This window comes from Rattus norvegicus, chromosome 10 (assembly GCF_021556685.1).
Source record: "Rattus norvegicus strain SHRSP/BbbUtx chromosome 10, alternate assembly SHRSP_T2T, whole genome shotgun sequence".
Lineage (NCBI taxonomy): Eukaryota > Metazoa > Chordata > Mammalia > Rodentia > Muridae > Rattus > Rattus norvegicus.
In genome coordinates this window covers 21,423,098-21,438,034 of record NC_141543.1, presented here as the reverse complement: position 1 = coordinate 21,438,034, position 14,937 = coordinate 21,423,098, and the positions used below count along the sequence as shown (strand labels likewise).

The 14,937-nt window shown below is 50.6% G+C and overlaps 1 protein-coding gene across 5 annotated transcripts; it reads right to left on the bottom strand.

Annotated features, from left to right (window-relative positions):
- Positions 1 to 1,090: 1,090 nt before the first annotated feature.
- Il9r (interleukin 9 receptor) lies at positions 1,091 to 14,204 on the bottom strand. Of its 5 annotated transcripts, none has more exons than XM_087569710.1 (10): positions 13,813 to 14,204; positions 8,860 to 8,967; positions 8,435 to 8,540; positions 8,170 to 8,348; positions 7,553 to 7,698; positions 6,981 to 7,191; positions 6,427 to 6,532; positions 5,767 to 5,851; positions 2,544 to 5,070; positions 1,091 to 2,026 (listed from the first exon to the last, which is right to left on the bottom strand). In XM_087569710.1, exons 1-9 carry the CDS (start codon positions 13,838 to 13,840, stop codon positions 4,636 to 4,638), a joined length of 1,404 nt encoding a protein of 467 aa, XP_087425836.1. In that variant the 5' UTR covers positions 13,841 to 14,204; the 3' UTR covers positions 1,091 to 2,026; positions 2,544 to 4,635.
- Between the last annotated feature and the right edge of the window lie 733 nt (positions 14,205 to 14,937).

Genomic DNA, 14,937 nt, shown 5'->3' with positions numbered 1-14,937 from the left:
AGAACTTCAAGTCTCTGAAGAAAGAAATAGAGGAAGGCATCAGAAAATGTAATGATCGCCCGTGCTCGTGGATGGGCAGGATTAACACAGTGATGTAGGGAGCGGTGCGACAGCTGTATGATAATGAGGTGAATCTGGCGCCCTCCTAACAACAGTACTGAGCATGCGTGGAGTTTTGCACCTGACGTCAGTCTGGCTGGGGCGGTACTATGCTAAATGGGAGTTCATGCCTCGCCAATCTCTGGAGGACAAGTAGCTGGGATGGCAGTGGGGTGACTCGTGCCCCACCAATCCCTGAAAGAAGATTAGCATACTGTTGTGTATATAAGCCGAGCGGCTTTGCCGCTCGGCGCAGTAACACTTGGAGCTGTAACACTTGGAGCTGTAACACTTAGGGCTGGCTGCCGCCGCCTCCCTGTATCAACAAAGAAGGTGTCCTGCAGTAAAGGCTGTTGAGAAGAATCCAACCGTGTTGCGTCTTCCTTGCTGGACGAGGTGGGCGCGACACAGTGAAATGTCATCAAAAGCAATCGACAGATTCAATACGATCCCCATCAAAATTCCAGCACGAATCTTTACTGGCCTCAAAAGGACAATTCTCAATTTCGTATGGAGAAGCAAAAAACTCAAGACGATCCTGGACAGTAAAAGATTTGCTGGAGTTTCTCTACTCCTGACCCCAAGCTGCACTACGGAGCAATAGTAATAAAACCTGCAGGCTGGAGAGATGGCTCAGTGGTTAAGAGCACTGGCTGCTCTTCCAGAGGTCCTGAGTTCAATTCCCAGCACCCATATGGTGACTCACAACCATCTGTAATGGGATCCAATGCCCTCTTCTGGTGTGTCTGAAGACAGCTACAGTGTATGCATACATAAAATAAATAAAAACTGCATGGTATTGGTATAGAAACACATAGGTGGATCGATGGAATCGAATCAAAAACCCAGAAATAAACAGGCACACACACCCTTAGACACTTGATTTTTGACAAAGAAGCCGAAAACCATACCATGGAAAAGAGAAAGCGTCTTTAACAAACGGTGCTGGTCTAACTGGATGTCGACATGGAGAAGAATGGAAAGGTTTTTAATAATGTCCATGCTTTATTAAGCATGATATGTAATTATATATAATATGCATTAGTACATAAAAGGTCTATAATTACACATACATATCACACAGATGTGAGATCCTATAGGTGTGACGACTGTGAAAATCCAGCCGGGCAGCGGTGGTGAACACCTGTAATCTCGGCCTGGAGAGACAGGGGCAGGTGGATCTCTGAGTGCAAGGCCAGCCTGGTCTACAGAGGGACTTCCAGGACAGCCCTGGCTACACAGAGAAACTTTGTCTCAAAAACAAACAAACAAACAAAAGAATGTGAAAATCCTTCAGCCAGTGTTCAGTCCTTAGTAAACATCAAAGCCCACAGCGGAGGAAGCCCCGCAAATGTTATGAATGTTGCGAACCCTTAACCAGTGTTCAAGTTTTACAGAATGTTGCAAGGTTCATGCTGGAGAAGCCCCCTTCAAATGTGAGGAGCATGATAGCACCTTTAATGAACATATAAACCTTTTTGATGTTGAGGTTCACTCTGGAGAGAATTCTTATAAATATACTGACCGTGAAAGGTCCAGGTGAGGCTGGAGAGGGGATTCATCAGTTAAGAGCACTGGCTGTTCTTCCAGGGGATCAGGGTTCGATTCCCAGCACCCACATGGCATCTAACAGCCATCTGTAATTCCAGTCCCAGGAGATCTAACGCCCTCTTCTGGCACTGCACACACACATGGTGGACATACATATGGGCAGGCAAAACATCTATCCACAGAACAGTTCTTAATGGAAAAAAATCTTTATTAAAATACATACATGAAAGAACAGCCTGATATACTTATCTATTTATAAGAGAATATGATTATTTGAAGATAAAAGGAATATGGAAGGCCTTTATTCACATTTCAGACCCTAAGATAATTGCCACAGAGATGAAAAGCACAGATACAGAGAATAAGGGACAGTTCTCTTATGGCGCTAACTAGGGCCTCTCATGCTGCGTAAAAGCACTCTAGCTTCGAGCCGTACCTCCCATCCCAGAAAGGCCTTGATGGCTTAAATTTTTCTAGATGCCATGAGTTGATGTGGAAATAAATCATCGCAGACTGAATTATGCAGAAAACTCTCCTCCAACATGATCTGATTGTGATATACATCTGAGGTTAGATGCTGGAAGAAAATGTCACTCTCACACAGATCTTTATAACCGTACTCATTCCTGAGAATTTGTCATCTCTGTGTGACAAAGACCAGACGGCAGATCCCAAAATGCTTTATTCGGACTATGTACATTTTCATTAAATAAAAATAAAACTCCAGTTTGTTTGTTTTGAGACAGGGTTCCTCTGGGTAGCCCTGGAACTCACTGTATAGACCAGGCTGGTCTCGAACTCAGAGATCCACCTGCCTCTGATCCCCAGTGCTGGGACTAAAGGCATGCGCCACCACTCCCCTGGCAAAATGAATCTTTCTCCTGGGCTGTTGCTCTTGTCTTTTGAATGAATTGCTACAGACACTGAGCTTTTCCATCCTCTTCAAGCTTCTAAGTAACTGATATTAACACCCAGACAAAAGACACGAGGACTGTCCAGTAACCACTGCCCAGGGTTAATTACAATGTTTTGAAATATTTGCTGACAATTATTCTCACCAATTACATCTTACTTCTTTTTGTAAGGGCCCTGATGGTCATGGGAATGGTGTTACAGGAGTATACTAAAAAGCCCGGGTTTCCCAAATCTTAAATTGCCTTTTGTAAAATTTTACTCTTTCCTTGTTTTCGCAGATGATTCCATGACCTACAAAACACACAAACCTTGGTGCTGGTTTACATCGGCTGATTTATACAGCATAACAGGAAGCCTCGGAATCAGGAAGAGAATAGTAGAAGCCAGGGTAGTATTTATGCAGGTTTATATACTGTGCCTATCTTCACGAAAAGGGTAATTATTTAAATGAAAGATAAATTTTAAAATAGTTGAGGGCTTACTGACAAACTAGAAATTTCTTCTACCTGAGAAATGCCGACTTATTCTAAATATCCTGATCACTGTCACCATTGTGAGCAGTCCCAGAACACCAGCTCTGAGCCCACAATGCTGCCGTCCTCCCCGCTCTTCCATGACCTCCATGTAGTAGTGCGGCCCTCTCTTGCACAGTGTTACGGGATCAGAAATCATCCTCACACTTAACACAGTTTCCACGCTTGTCCTTTAAAAACCCTCCGAGTAGCAAGAGGACTTCTGTTGGGCCAGTGCTTTACAGCTGCAAATCTGCACAAACGCCCTGTCCCCGCCATTGGGTGGCATCCGGTCTCAGTCTGGAAGAGGAGGCTCAGAGGAAAGTAAATGTGAAGCAGGGCTTGAAACAAACCCTTCCTTCCAGGAGCACGGCCTTCCTGGTGTCTCCATTCCAGACCCGTGTACCGCAGAGCAGAGAGAAAACAAATCCACGGTGTTGGCTACCCGGTTTCTGGTCTTCTGTTACGGCAAGCCAAGGAAAATAACAGCCACATTCTAGCCCACCATCGCTCTCTCCCGGCTACCCCACGAGGCAGTTAGGGGTATCGGTGTCCTTCATAGGCCACAGCTGCTGAAAAATAGCCACTCCCAACCGTGTCTCATGGCCCTGGGTGTCAGCTTTTTTCCTAAGAACAGTGGAAGGTTAGGGGCAGGCAGTGAGGTGGTTTGAATGAGAAACGTTCCCCACAGGCTCAGATACTGGAACACTTGCTCTCTATTCCGCCGCACTGTTCAGCAAGGCTGCGGAACCTTTAGGAGGTGGAGCCTTGCTGGAGTGGGCGGGGACAGCGCTTGCAGTCCATTCTGCTTCAGCTTTTGGTTGAGACGTGAGCTCTCGGCTTCCGGTTCCTGCTGCCATGCTTCCACACCTCTGGAACTCTAAACCAAAACCGACTCTTCCTTCTGTAAGTCATTTTTGATTACGGTGTTTTATCACAACACCAGGAAAGAAAATGCCACAGACTGGTAAGGCATCTGTGAATCATTCGGTGAGACTCCTTCCAGCTGGTCTTGGAACCCCAAAAGCTCAGAGATGGACATTCCCCACCTGCTCAAAGCTCCGCCATTCCCTCCACCCCCCGCCATCCACGGTCTGCAAAGTCGAAAGCGTCCCTTCCGGTCTTAATGGGGAAGGCACTGAGAAAGAACACTTTTTCACCGATGTCGTCTCATCAGTGTCCCTGGGCTCAGGCTAGCCCTTTAGGGGCACGAGGATAGACCAGGCTGCCTGTCACACCCTCTTTTCCGGCCTGGGAAAAAGCCAGAGAGAGGAAAGAAGAGAAGGCGGGTATTAAGATGCTGAACTCGGAGACATCTCCACCAGAGAGGCAGAGCAGCGGGGTGAGACTCAGTCTGTTGCTTCCATCCACGTAGCCTCTGATCGGTGCACAGCTGCCTCTTCTCCCGAGTTCTATACACGCCCCAGGGCCAGCCCCAGGGCCTTTTGTTCACCTCCCCGAAACAGACATGGTGCATCTAGCAGAGATACGCTGGCTCTGCATCTGGTGCCATCTGAGAATAAGGAGGGATGAGAATGCCCACATCCCTTGGTAGCTATCAGGCCCTGCTAGACACAGCAAGGGCCACAGGCTGAGCCAGTGTGAACTCGGGACTCTGGGTGTGTTCTGGGAAGACTGAGAGGTCATATTCCTCACGGCAGTCCAGCATGCAGTAGTCACTGCTGCCACTGTCTGAGTCTAGAGGGGGCGGCCTGGCAGAGCCCAGTGGGGCCCAGTCCTCCTGGGGCAGGTAGGCAGATGGCTGTCCTTCCAACTCCAGACACCCTGCCGGCAGCACAAGCTCTGAGCCTGGGGGTCCTGGGAAGCCAGGGGCTGTGGCCTCCCACTTCAGGCTGGGAAACTGCACAGAGCATGCTGGGCTATAGGTGAGTGTGGCGATGGCCTCCCAGATGCTGGACTCTGAGTCTCCCGACGGAGCGCTGGCACCATCCTGTCTTGCTTGTGGTCCGGCTCTGCGGGCCCCTATCCAGGTCTGCATCAGAACAGGGGACAGGAGGAAGTCTCAGACAACATACTCGGGACTCCCTCTGGGAGCGACTTTCTCCCCTGCACAGCCCAGACCCCTTCCTCCAGGAGGCTCCAACCTGCACTCCCGCAGCCAAGCAGTGCCCGTGCCCAGTCTACCTTCCTCCCATGTGTAAACCTTCAGCAGGCCCCGAGTTCTTCAGGTCCCTCAGTGTCCTCCTCAGCCCAGGGTCACAAGCTTATGGCAACATGAACCAGGTGCCCAAGACAAACCAAAACCATGACAGAACGCTGCCAAGGCCCAGCCAGCATCCCCCACCCCAACCCACCCCCAATGCAGCTGCACAGAACTGGAGCCTGGATCCTTGGAAGCAACAGGAGAACTGAACCTCCCAAAGACCTCAGTGCCTCTCAGTGGGCCCAGAAGCCTCCACAAAATGCCCCTGTATCTCACCCCGTCCACCATTGCTATATCCCATTACACCATCCCATCTAAATGACACAATATGCGCCCACTGAAGCTAGGGCACAAATGTAAACCTACTATGTTTGTGAGAGGCTCGGAGCACGAACAAGGTCCCCATGCTTGCTCATGGCCCCAGTCTAAGCCTAGATTCTGCACACACAAGGCAGACTTCTAAGCCATATCGGCCCCGGTAATACTACACTCGACCCCACCTCCCTGAAGTTGCCCTGTACACACCTGGAAGTCCCCATGGTACACACTGTAGAGAGGATGGAAGAATGCCTCGGGAGAGGGAACATTCTGGTAAAAGATTCTCTTCACCCTGCAGCCAAAAATAGAAAAGTCTGAACCAAAGGGACCCAGAGAGAGGCCTTTCCCAGTGCCACATTCCAGAAAAACCTAGGTCACTGCCAAGACCAGAGCTCTCTTCTACCTACCAGATGTGCCTACTGTATTCAAACCTGTCCTCGGAGGGCTACTGGACACACCAACACATGCTTGTTACTCTAGCTACCCAGAAGGCTGGGGCATGAAGATCACATAAGCCCATTTATTGAAGACCAAAACGGGCATATAGTAACACCCATCAAAAACAAACAAGTAAGCAAGCAAGTAAATCCAGCCTCTGGACAGACCCCAGGACAGTGGCCTCTCTGACTAATGCCCTATGGATCCATTTACACCACGGTCTGCACCCTTTCACAGACCCATCCCCAGGAGTAGGATCAGGGTCTGGTAACAACTAGCTGTGTCCTTAGCTCTCAGATGAAGCCAATGGTTCCAGAGGTCACTTCTGCACCATGAACAGGCCGCTGCAGTTCCCCAGTTTCACGCACACGTGCAAGCACATACACACACACACATGCACATGCACACACACACTCATTGGCTACCTACTTGGGAGACAGCCTGAAGAGAAAGTGGATAAGGCCAGTCAGCAGAAGAAAGATGGGCACAGCAACAAGGATGCTGGCTGACCCCTGCCAGCGTGGGATCAGGAGCCCTGTAGGCAGAAGAATCCATAACGGTGAGTAGCCTCAGAACCAAGATGTTCTCCCAAGTCCACATGGCAAAGAAGTCACCACTACTTCTCTGAGCCAAAGCAGAAAGGGTTTAGGATGGGCCTTGGCATTTGTGTCACATCTGATGTCCCTGGGTGCTCTCCTCTGTACCTCCCCCTTCCTGTCTGCCACACGGCCGGTGGTCATCACTGTACAGCCCAACTCTCACAAGAGAAACCCAGGGCTTGTCCAGCCTCAGCCGGAAGCTCCAGCCATTGTGAAGCCCTGGACACACTTGCTCCTAAGGATGGCCGTTATCTCTGGACTCCACATGTCTCAGAAATGAGGGAAGGGCTGCAGGTTGATGAAATGGGGGCAGGGCAGGAGAAACCAAGGGAGAGACTCCGCTCAGTCCCGGCCGTGACAAAGCAACCACCACCTAGCACCCACCCTGAGTCTTCCTGCGGGGAGAAGGAAAGGACACGGACTGGCTCCACTCGCTCCAATGGCTCTTATAATATTCCCCCTCCATCTTGTCATCATAACTCTCTAACGCCATCTGGACACGCAGTCTGGCCTCATAGATGGTATCGGGATTCAGTTCGATGGCTTCAAGTACGAGCCAGGTCACTCCAACGATACGGTCCTTGAGCCGGGCCTGCTGCAGGGTTGTAAGCATTTGACTGAGTGCAGGGTCCTAAAGAATGGGTGCACATGCACCAACACACCCACTCCCACACATGTATGGGTGCACGTACACACGTGTCACATTTACACCTTCCGCCTAGCACATCCACCCATCTACAGGTTCACATACAAACATGCATGTACAAATAGGTACACCCACATGCTACCTTCGTAGACATACGTACACACAAGCTTAGGTTTGTCTGTAGACACACACACACACACACACACACACACACACACACATACACGTCCAGCTCTGACCCGCCTCTGTTCTCACCAGTGACTCTAGCCAGTCCCAGGAGAGAGACCCCTGGGAACTCCCACCATGTTACCTCCCAGGCCTCTTCCTGCCTCTTGAAGGCCAGCTCATAGCTGAGGGATGTGATCAAGGGCTCCAGACCAAAACTGATACCCCAGGTCAGGACGCAACGCCCAGAGCTGACATTGCTCTGCAGATCAGAGGGCGGATCCAGCTTGACTGAAACAAAGAGGGGCCCTGTGAGGCTGCGGCTGTCATTGTGTACCCTCAGCATAGCCAGAACTGAAGACCAAGAGCATTCCCAAGAGGACATGGGTGAGGCTCCTTCAGACCAGGGCCTCATTTGAAGACTAATTCAGGAAAGTCAGGCAATAACTTCCTTAAGCCTCTGCAGCAAGGTAAATTTCTGAATCTTGCCTTTGGTTTCCTTCACAAATGGCTACTGGAAGATCTTCCTGGAGTAATTCCCACTGTGTCTGACACACATTTCCAGCAGTTCAGACTGTGGTCTCTACCCCCAGCAGGTTATGTCTTTCCATTCTCTGCATAGACCCTGGTGTTCATCACGCCCTCCCTCCCTTCCCAGGGTCCAATCTGCTTCCCGTCCTGCATCTTGCTGGGTTAGGATTCTCAGGAAGACTCAAAAGCTCAAGGCCATGACCTCACAGCGGTCAGGGCTGCCCCACTCACTGTGTCTCCTCGGCAGATACTGGGAGTCCACCAGGCTGACCTGCTCCTGTCCCATGACACAGCGGTGGAGTGTGATGGTGAAGTTGTCAAAGGGCAAGAACGCCTCCTCCTTGGGCAGCACCAGGGTACACCTACTGTCCCAGAAGGTGCACTTGTGCTTGATGTCAGTCACCTGGTTACTGGGAAGGAAGACCGTGTGTTAGTAGCTCAGACGGTGCCGCCACAGGGACCCTGTGTCCTCCCCAAGTAGGCCTTCCATCCTCACCTGGTAAAGAGGAGCCAGGCCCTGGAGCCAGGCTCTGGAGCTGACCAGTGACAGTCAATCCTGAAAACACTGTTGCTGAAGCAAGTGAATGTCCCAGCCTTCCGCCCTGGGAATGGAGATGGTGGGAGCACATAGTAGGGCCTTAAGGCAGAGCTGAGGTGGGTGGGGAGGATCTGACCAGACAGACTCCAAAGGAAATCCCCAGGGAAGGTCAGGGGCAGGATGAGAGGCTTGGGGGTGGCTGGGTTTTGAACATGATATGTAGGCCAGTCAGACCTAAGAGCTTTGTTGGGTAGGAAACCCCGGGATACTAGAAGACACGTGCCAACAGAGTTTGGGCCCATGTTTTACAGGTGCTAACTTGTCCCCAACTCCCCTAATTCTCTATGCAGCCACCTCAGGGAGATGTGGCACCCAGCCTTTACCTCCTTCCTGCGCTGGGACGGAGACTCCCCAGCAGACACAGGAGCAGACACAGCTGTAGATCAGGAACCAGGAGACCTGTTTCACTGCTGCTCCCTCCACGGTACAACCTGCAAAAGACAAAACTCTAGGGCCTGAGTTAGGCACCCTGTGGGAGGCGCCCCCTGTGCTAGGCACTCTGTGGGAGGTGTGCTTTCCACAGGATTCTACCCAGCAGGTACCTTTAGTGTGTCCTGTGGACAGGACTGGACACATCTCTCCAGCTTCCCTGATTAGCTGAAGTGTAGAAAAGACCCTTGGCCCAACCAACCAAAGGCTGGGACCTTCCGCATGCAGGCAGTCCCCTCCAACTCAGATCTTCAGGATCCTAGGCTCCGGTAGCAGCGTGTCCACAGTCTCATGCCATCCTCTGAGACTGGGGACCTCTCCCTATGTTACCCTGGGTTCTGCCATACCTGCACTTTTTGGCTTGGTTCTTTTTTTGTCTTTTTTTTTTTTTTGGTGGGGGGACATTGAGGGGGTTTGAGACAGAGTCTATGTATCTCTGGCTGTCCTGGAATCACTGTGTAGACCAGGCTGGACTCAAACTCAGAGATCCTCCACTCCAGTCTCTGCTTCTTGAGTACAGGGATGCTGGGGTTAAAGGCACGAGCCACCACACTGGCTCTGCCTCGGTTCTGACAACTCTCATGTGAAAGGCTGTTCATTCACTATGCAGAGCTATGCAGAGTAGACTCACAAAGAGGACCAGGGCTCTTCTCTTGGGTCACAGGGTAAGCCTGTACACATTCTCTTCCCTCATTACTCCTGAAATAGGCTCATCCCAGAGTTCTGCCCTCGGAAGGCAGGCAGCAGATGTCTAGACAGCAAGTTGCCTGTCATCCACTGTTCTGAGCTGTCTCACCAAAGGGAGCCTCCTGAACAGAGAGAGCCCCTGAACCCTGGGAACCTTGGGGAACCACAAGTGGCTGGAGACCAGAAGCTAAGTCTTAGGAAGTGCCTGGTTGCATGATTCTATTGAGGCCCTGTCAGAAGAGTCATTTGCATCTACAGATGGCTCACTGATAGTCTCTGAGCAGGAAACAGGGCCACCCTGGTTATACAAGTCTGATTAGTGATAAGGGAGAAGGAAACACAAGCACAGAGACCACAGTACTGGCCTTTCAGAAGCCAGCACAGCCTCCGCAGACAGCACTCTGACCCACCTACCCGAAACCCAGTCTTCACAACCTCAAGACAGACTTGTGTGAACTTCAACCCACAGCTCAGCAGCCTGCCCATCTGTATCTCTAGACAAAACTGTTAAGGCTTTGCCCTCCTCTGGGATAGAGGCTGCCCCCTGGGTCTCCAAGGGTATCAAAGCTAAGCTCTCTGGGCAGTATCTGTCTCCTCTTGGGATAATTATTGGCACAGTGGGGATGAGAGTCTCAGCCCGGTCCTAGAACATATGAGAGCAGGATCCGGAGTGCCAGGACCTGGAGAGAGGATTGGCACTGCCACCACATCCAGCCGAGAACTGACGCAGACCTCAGGGATAACCTTGCCACCACTGAAGGGAATCAGTCCACGGCAGTCTCAGGCTGACCTGTGAGCAGATGACTTGAGAGCAGGGAGTGGAGTGACTTCTGGCCCAATGGACCCCTTCTCTAGCCAGGGACAGAGGCAAGTGCACCAGAGTTAGAAATGGTCTGATGCAATCTGATGCAAATAAAGCCATTGTGTGGGCGGACGTTTCCTCTGCCCAGGCACCTCCACCTGCTCTGTTGGAGAGGGTGGGGTCATTACCCTTCTGATGATGAGAAGAGACCCAGAGAAACCGGAGACTAAACCAGCAAGTGACTCTTGGCCCTTCTGTTTGGGGAAGGGGGTCCCACAAACTCCCACAACATCCATGAACTTCCTGAGAGCAATGTATGAGTCCCGGGGCTTGACCTAATCAATGAGGCCAAAGGTGGCATAAGCCTCTTTCTCCCTGGAGCTCGACCACCACGGGTTTGGACGTATCACTGACAGGAGGACTCCCTACCTTAACAGGCAGACCTTGGACCAGGTACTTAGGACATTCGTGAACAATGGAATACTCACTGGTCCTTGAAGAAGCTGGGCTGGGACCAAAAACATCTGACCACAACCCAGACGCACTAGGCCATAGAACCACATAGATCCTAAAGAGACCAACATCTACCATCTTGGAATGAATGCTCCCTGGCTGGTAGGTGTCCTCCTATAGGATTTCCACCAGCAAAGGCTTTTCACAGCAGATCTGAGAACACGGCCCCTTCAGCCTCTCCAAAACAAAACCAATGATGACATAACAAAAACAACAACAACAGCACAGTTGTGGCTAGGTAAGAACTCTACAAGGAGTTGTAGCCAAGTCCTGATGTGTGTCTGTCTGTGTGTCTGTCTGTGTGTCTGTGTGTCTGTATCCGTGTCCACGCACGCATAAGGTACTTTCATACTCCATCCCTGGACTACATTCCTGGTCCTCTCTCTCCCACTTTTTATTTTGAGTCAGGGTCTATCCTGGTTAATTTTATGTCAACTTGATACAAGCTGGGGTCCTTGAGGAAGAACATTTCTTAAGAAAATACCTCCATACGATTTGCCTACAGGCAAGTCTGTAATATATTTTCTCGTTTAGTGACTGGGTGCAGTAGAGCCAGTCATCCCCGCGCTGGTGGTTCTGGGGTGTAAAAGAAAGCAGACTGAGCAAGCCGTGAGTAGCAGCACCCCTCCATGGTCTCCACACCGGCCCCTGCCTTGACTTCCTTTGTGGACTTTGATGTAAACGTGTAAACAGAATAAACCCTTTCCTCCCTGGGTGACTTTTGCTTACAATGTTTTAGCACAGCAATAAGAAACCTAATGAAGACGGCACTCACTAAGTTGCCCAAGCTGCCCTTGAGCTTACAGCTCCCCTGCCTCAGCCTCCCAGGCAGCTGAAATGGCAGAACTGTGCCATTGGCCTGAATCCTTCTTACAACTTTTTTTCTTTTCTTCTTTATTTTTTTTTAGGTTTACCTATTTTAAGTGCACGAGTGTTTTGCTCGTGTGTGTGTGTTATGTAGTACATGCATGCCTACAGATAGGCGTGAGCCACTGTGTGGTGCTGGAAACTGAACCTCATTCTCTTCAAGAACAGCAAGCTCTCCTAACCGCTAACCCATCTCTCTGTCTCCTCTTCTCTTTGTTCCCCCTAGCACTGGGTATTGAACCCAGGGCCTTGTACATGCTGAACGTTCACTTACCAATTGAGTTACAGCCCTGCACCCTGCCCTCTATCTTAACAGGGGTGGGGCAACTCCCCATTCCCCTGACCACCTGAAAAGTCCACAGAAGTGGAGGACGGAAGGAGGCCGCTCTGAAAGTGAGCCTTGTCCAGCAGCGTCTTCCCTCTGGAGGTGAAGACAGCAGTGCAGACACCCTGCTCTCCAGAAGCATCAGGGGGCCTATGATATATGGAAGTTGTGCCAGGAAATGGGGCTGGAGGTGGGCACAGGACACAGCTTCCCTTTGGAGTACTGCAGACTGTGAGGTCCTCCTCTAGCACCAGGGGATCCCTGTGCTACAGCACAGGGTGTGCGGACGTTGATGAGTTGATGCAGTCGGATGCTACTAGCTGGAAGGTTGGAGCCAGCAGTGGGTGAGGACCAGGGTAACAGGCCAGAAGGAGCAGAGAAAGATGCCCTCCAACAGCACCTTCCCGTATACTTCCTACAGAAAAGGCAACTAGATATCCATGGTACGTGTGGCTGGAGAAGAGGCAGGAGCCGGATGTGATGGATGTGCCAGGGAAGAAAAAGAGGGATGTGTCTGAGTGGCACTGAGAAGTGGTTGGGCACGGGGGTTGGGAAGCTCCTCCTGGCACTATTACTCTGTGCCTCCCTCTGGCTTCCGTACCCATCCTAAAGCGCTTGCCCACCTTCCAGCCCAGCTCCCTTGACTGATGGGATGTCTGCACCCAGGCTCAGCCGGCTCTGCACCCCCCCCCAGCACTTGAAGAAGACAGGACGCAAGCAGATGTACTGACAGTGTACACTTGCAGGGTGGGTGGGTGGGAGGGAGGAAATGGTGCTCCACTACTCCCTCTGCCACCGTGAGGAAGTGCCTGCTGTGCCTTATGCTCCCTGCACTAGCAGGGGCCTCCCCGGCAGCCACTTGCAGGCAAAGCTGACTAAGCCAGTCTGGTAATCCAGGGTGAGCACCTGATACTGTGAGTCTCTTGCACCCAGTCCAACTCTGTAATAAAATGCCCTTCCCACCTCCCTACCAAAGCCACCCTGCCTCTGGCCATGGTATCCATACCTTTTTACCAGAGTGGGTGTCGTGGGTTATAATTTACTCCTGGGAGGCTGAGCCCTGGCCAAGAGTAAGCTTAGAGCATCAGTGTCCATGGAAGATCAAGCTGGGGGAAAGGGGGGAGTCCCAGCAGAAAGACCTTCTAAAGCTCCGTAACCAGAAACAGAGGATTCTACTTACCGACGTATGCTCTCCCAGCCCCACCAAGCTCATCTTCTGGAATTCCATGAGCAAACTCAGCCTCCCAGACCCTCTCCTACCACAAAGTTTTCAAGAGCTATGGAGAGGTTTAGAGGACTTTAACCAACCCTGGGCCTACGCAGCTAGGTTCTGCTCCCCTCCAAAAAGCTCAATCACTTCAGAAAGTAAAGCTTCTTCCATAATACAGGCTGACAAACTTGGTGCCCTTCCCTTTCTTGCTCAGGGCACGTACACACTGACCACAGACACCCTCGTCCCACCCCTACCCCCCACCCCAGCCCTGAACATCGCAATTTCTCTTTTCATGATTATCTTTGGGAAGATGTCATGTCTGGGAGATATTCAAGACTAGACTAGGTCAAAGGAGGGTGATGTTACCCACATTGCGGAGGACATGGTATCTTCCTTGTCTCCTCAAGTTCATGTCAAGGAAGCCCTAAATACAGACTCACCTTCTGGAAAGCATCTTCCCAGGGCCATGGAGAGTCTCACGCAGCCCCAGCCAGGAGGTGACTTACTGCCAACTGTCCTTGGGTGCACTGCAAAGCCCCTTACCTGATCCAGGAGATAAGAGAGACGAACCTCTCAGCAGGCTGACACAGGGCCACCCACATCAAAAACCACAAGAACTACTGTCACAGAGCTACTGTCCTCCACAGAGCTCAGAGGTGCCTGTCGCCACCTGTTGCAAGCCAGAGAATGGCGAGAATTCCACTCCATTGACACTGAGCATTGCAGACATTTGTCTCCTGAATGACAGAGTGCTCACATCCTCCTGGGAAACACAGCAGGCTCAGCACAGGAGGCGAGGACTGGGAACAGAGCCGTTCTTGAGCAGAACCCTCACTAGGTTTTTCCCCTTTGAGGTTTTTCTGAGTCACAAGCACTGGAAGTCTCTGAGTGGTGCTAAATATAAGGAGAGATTCAGTCAAGGAAAACCAACAATGTATCTTGATGGCACACGCCTTTAGACCCAGCACTCAGGAGGCAGAGGCAAGTGGATCTCTGTGAGTTCAAAGCCAGCCTGATCTATATAGTCAGTTCCAGAATAGCCAAGGCTCTGTTACACAGAGAAACCCTGTCTCAAAACAGCCCACTCCAAGGAAGGAAGGGAGAATGAATAGATAATAAGGAAAGGCACAGAAAGAAAAATAAACAGTACAACAGAAATTTAGAAATGGGAAATCCTGGGGCTGGAGAGATGGCTCAGTGGTTAAGAGCACTGACTGCTCTTCCAGAGGTCCTGAGTTCAAATCCCAGCCACCACATGGGATCTCACAGCCATCTGTAATGGGATCTGATGCCCTCTTCTGGTGTGTCTGAAGACAGCTACGGTGTACTCACACATAAAATAGGTCTTAGAACAAAAACAAAAGCTACAGTACACTCCTATACATAAAAGTAAATAAATAATTCTTAAAAAAAAAAAAAGAAAGAAATGGGAAATCCTTTACTCTCCCCAACAGGTGTCATGGGAGCAGACAATTTTATAAATTTTTATTTAGTTTTTTTGTTCTATGTATGTATGTATGTGTGTGTGTATGTATGTATGTATGTATGTGTTGTTGTTGTTATTA

What these genes read in the sequence shown, in the direction of transcription:
- Il9r (XM_087569708.1), bottom strand. Translation starts at nt 9,112, where the DNA reads ATGTGTCCAGTCCTGTCCACAGGACACACTAAAGGTACCTGCTGGGTA. An exon ending in TCCCCGCAGGAAGACTCAGG is followed by an intron (nt 6,533 to 6,980) that starts GTGGGTGCTAGG and finishes TTCTGCCTACAG; the next exon opens with GGCTCCTGATCCCACGCTGG. An exon ending in TGTACCATGGGGACTTCCAG is followed by an intron (nt 5,071 to 5,766) that starts GTGTGTACAGGG and finishes GTTCTGATGCAG; the next exon opens with ACCTGGATAGGGGCCCGCAG.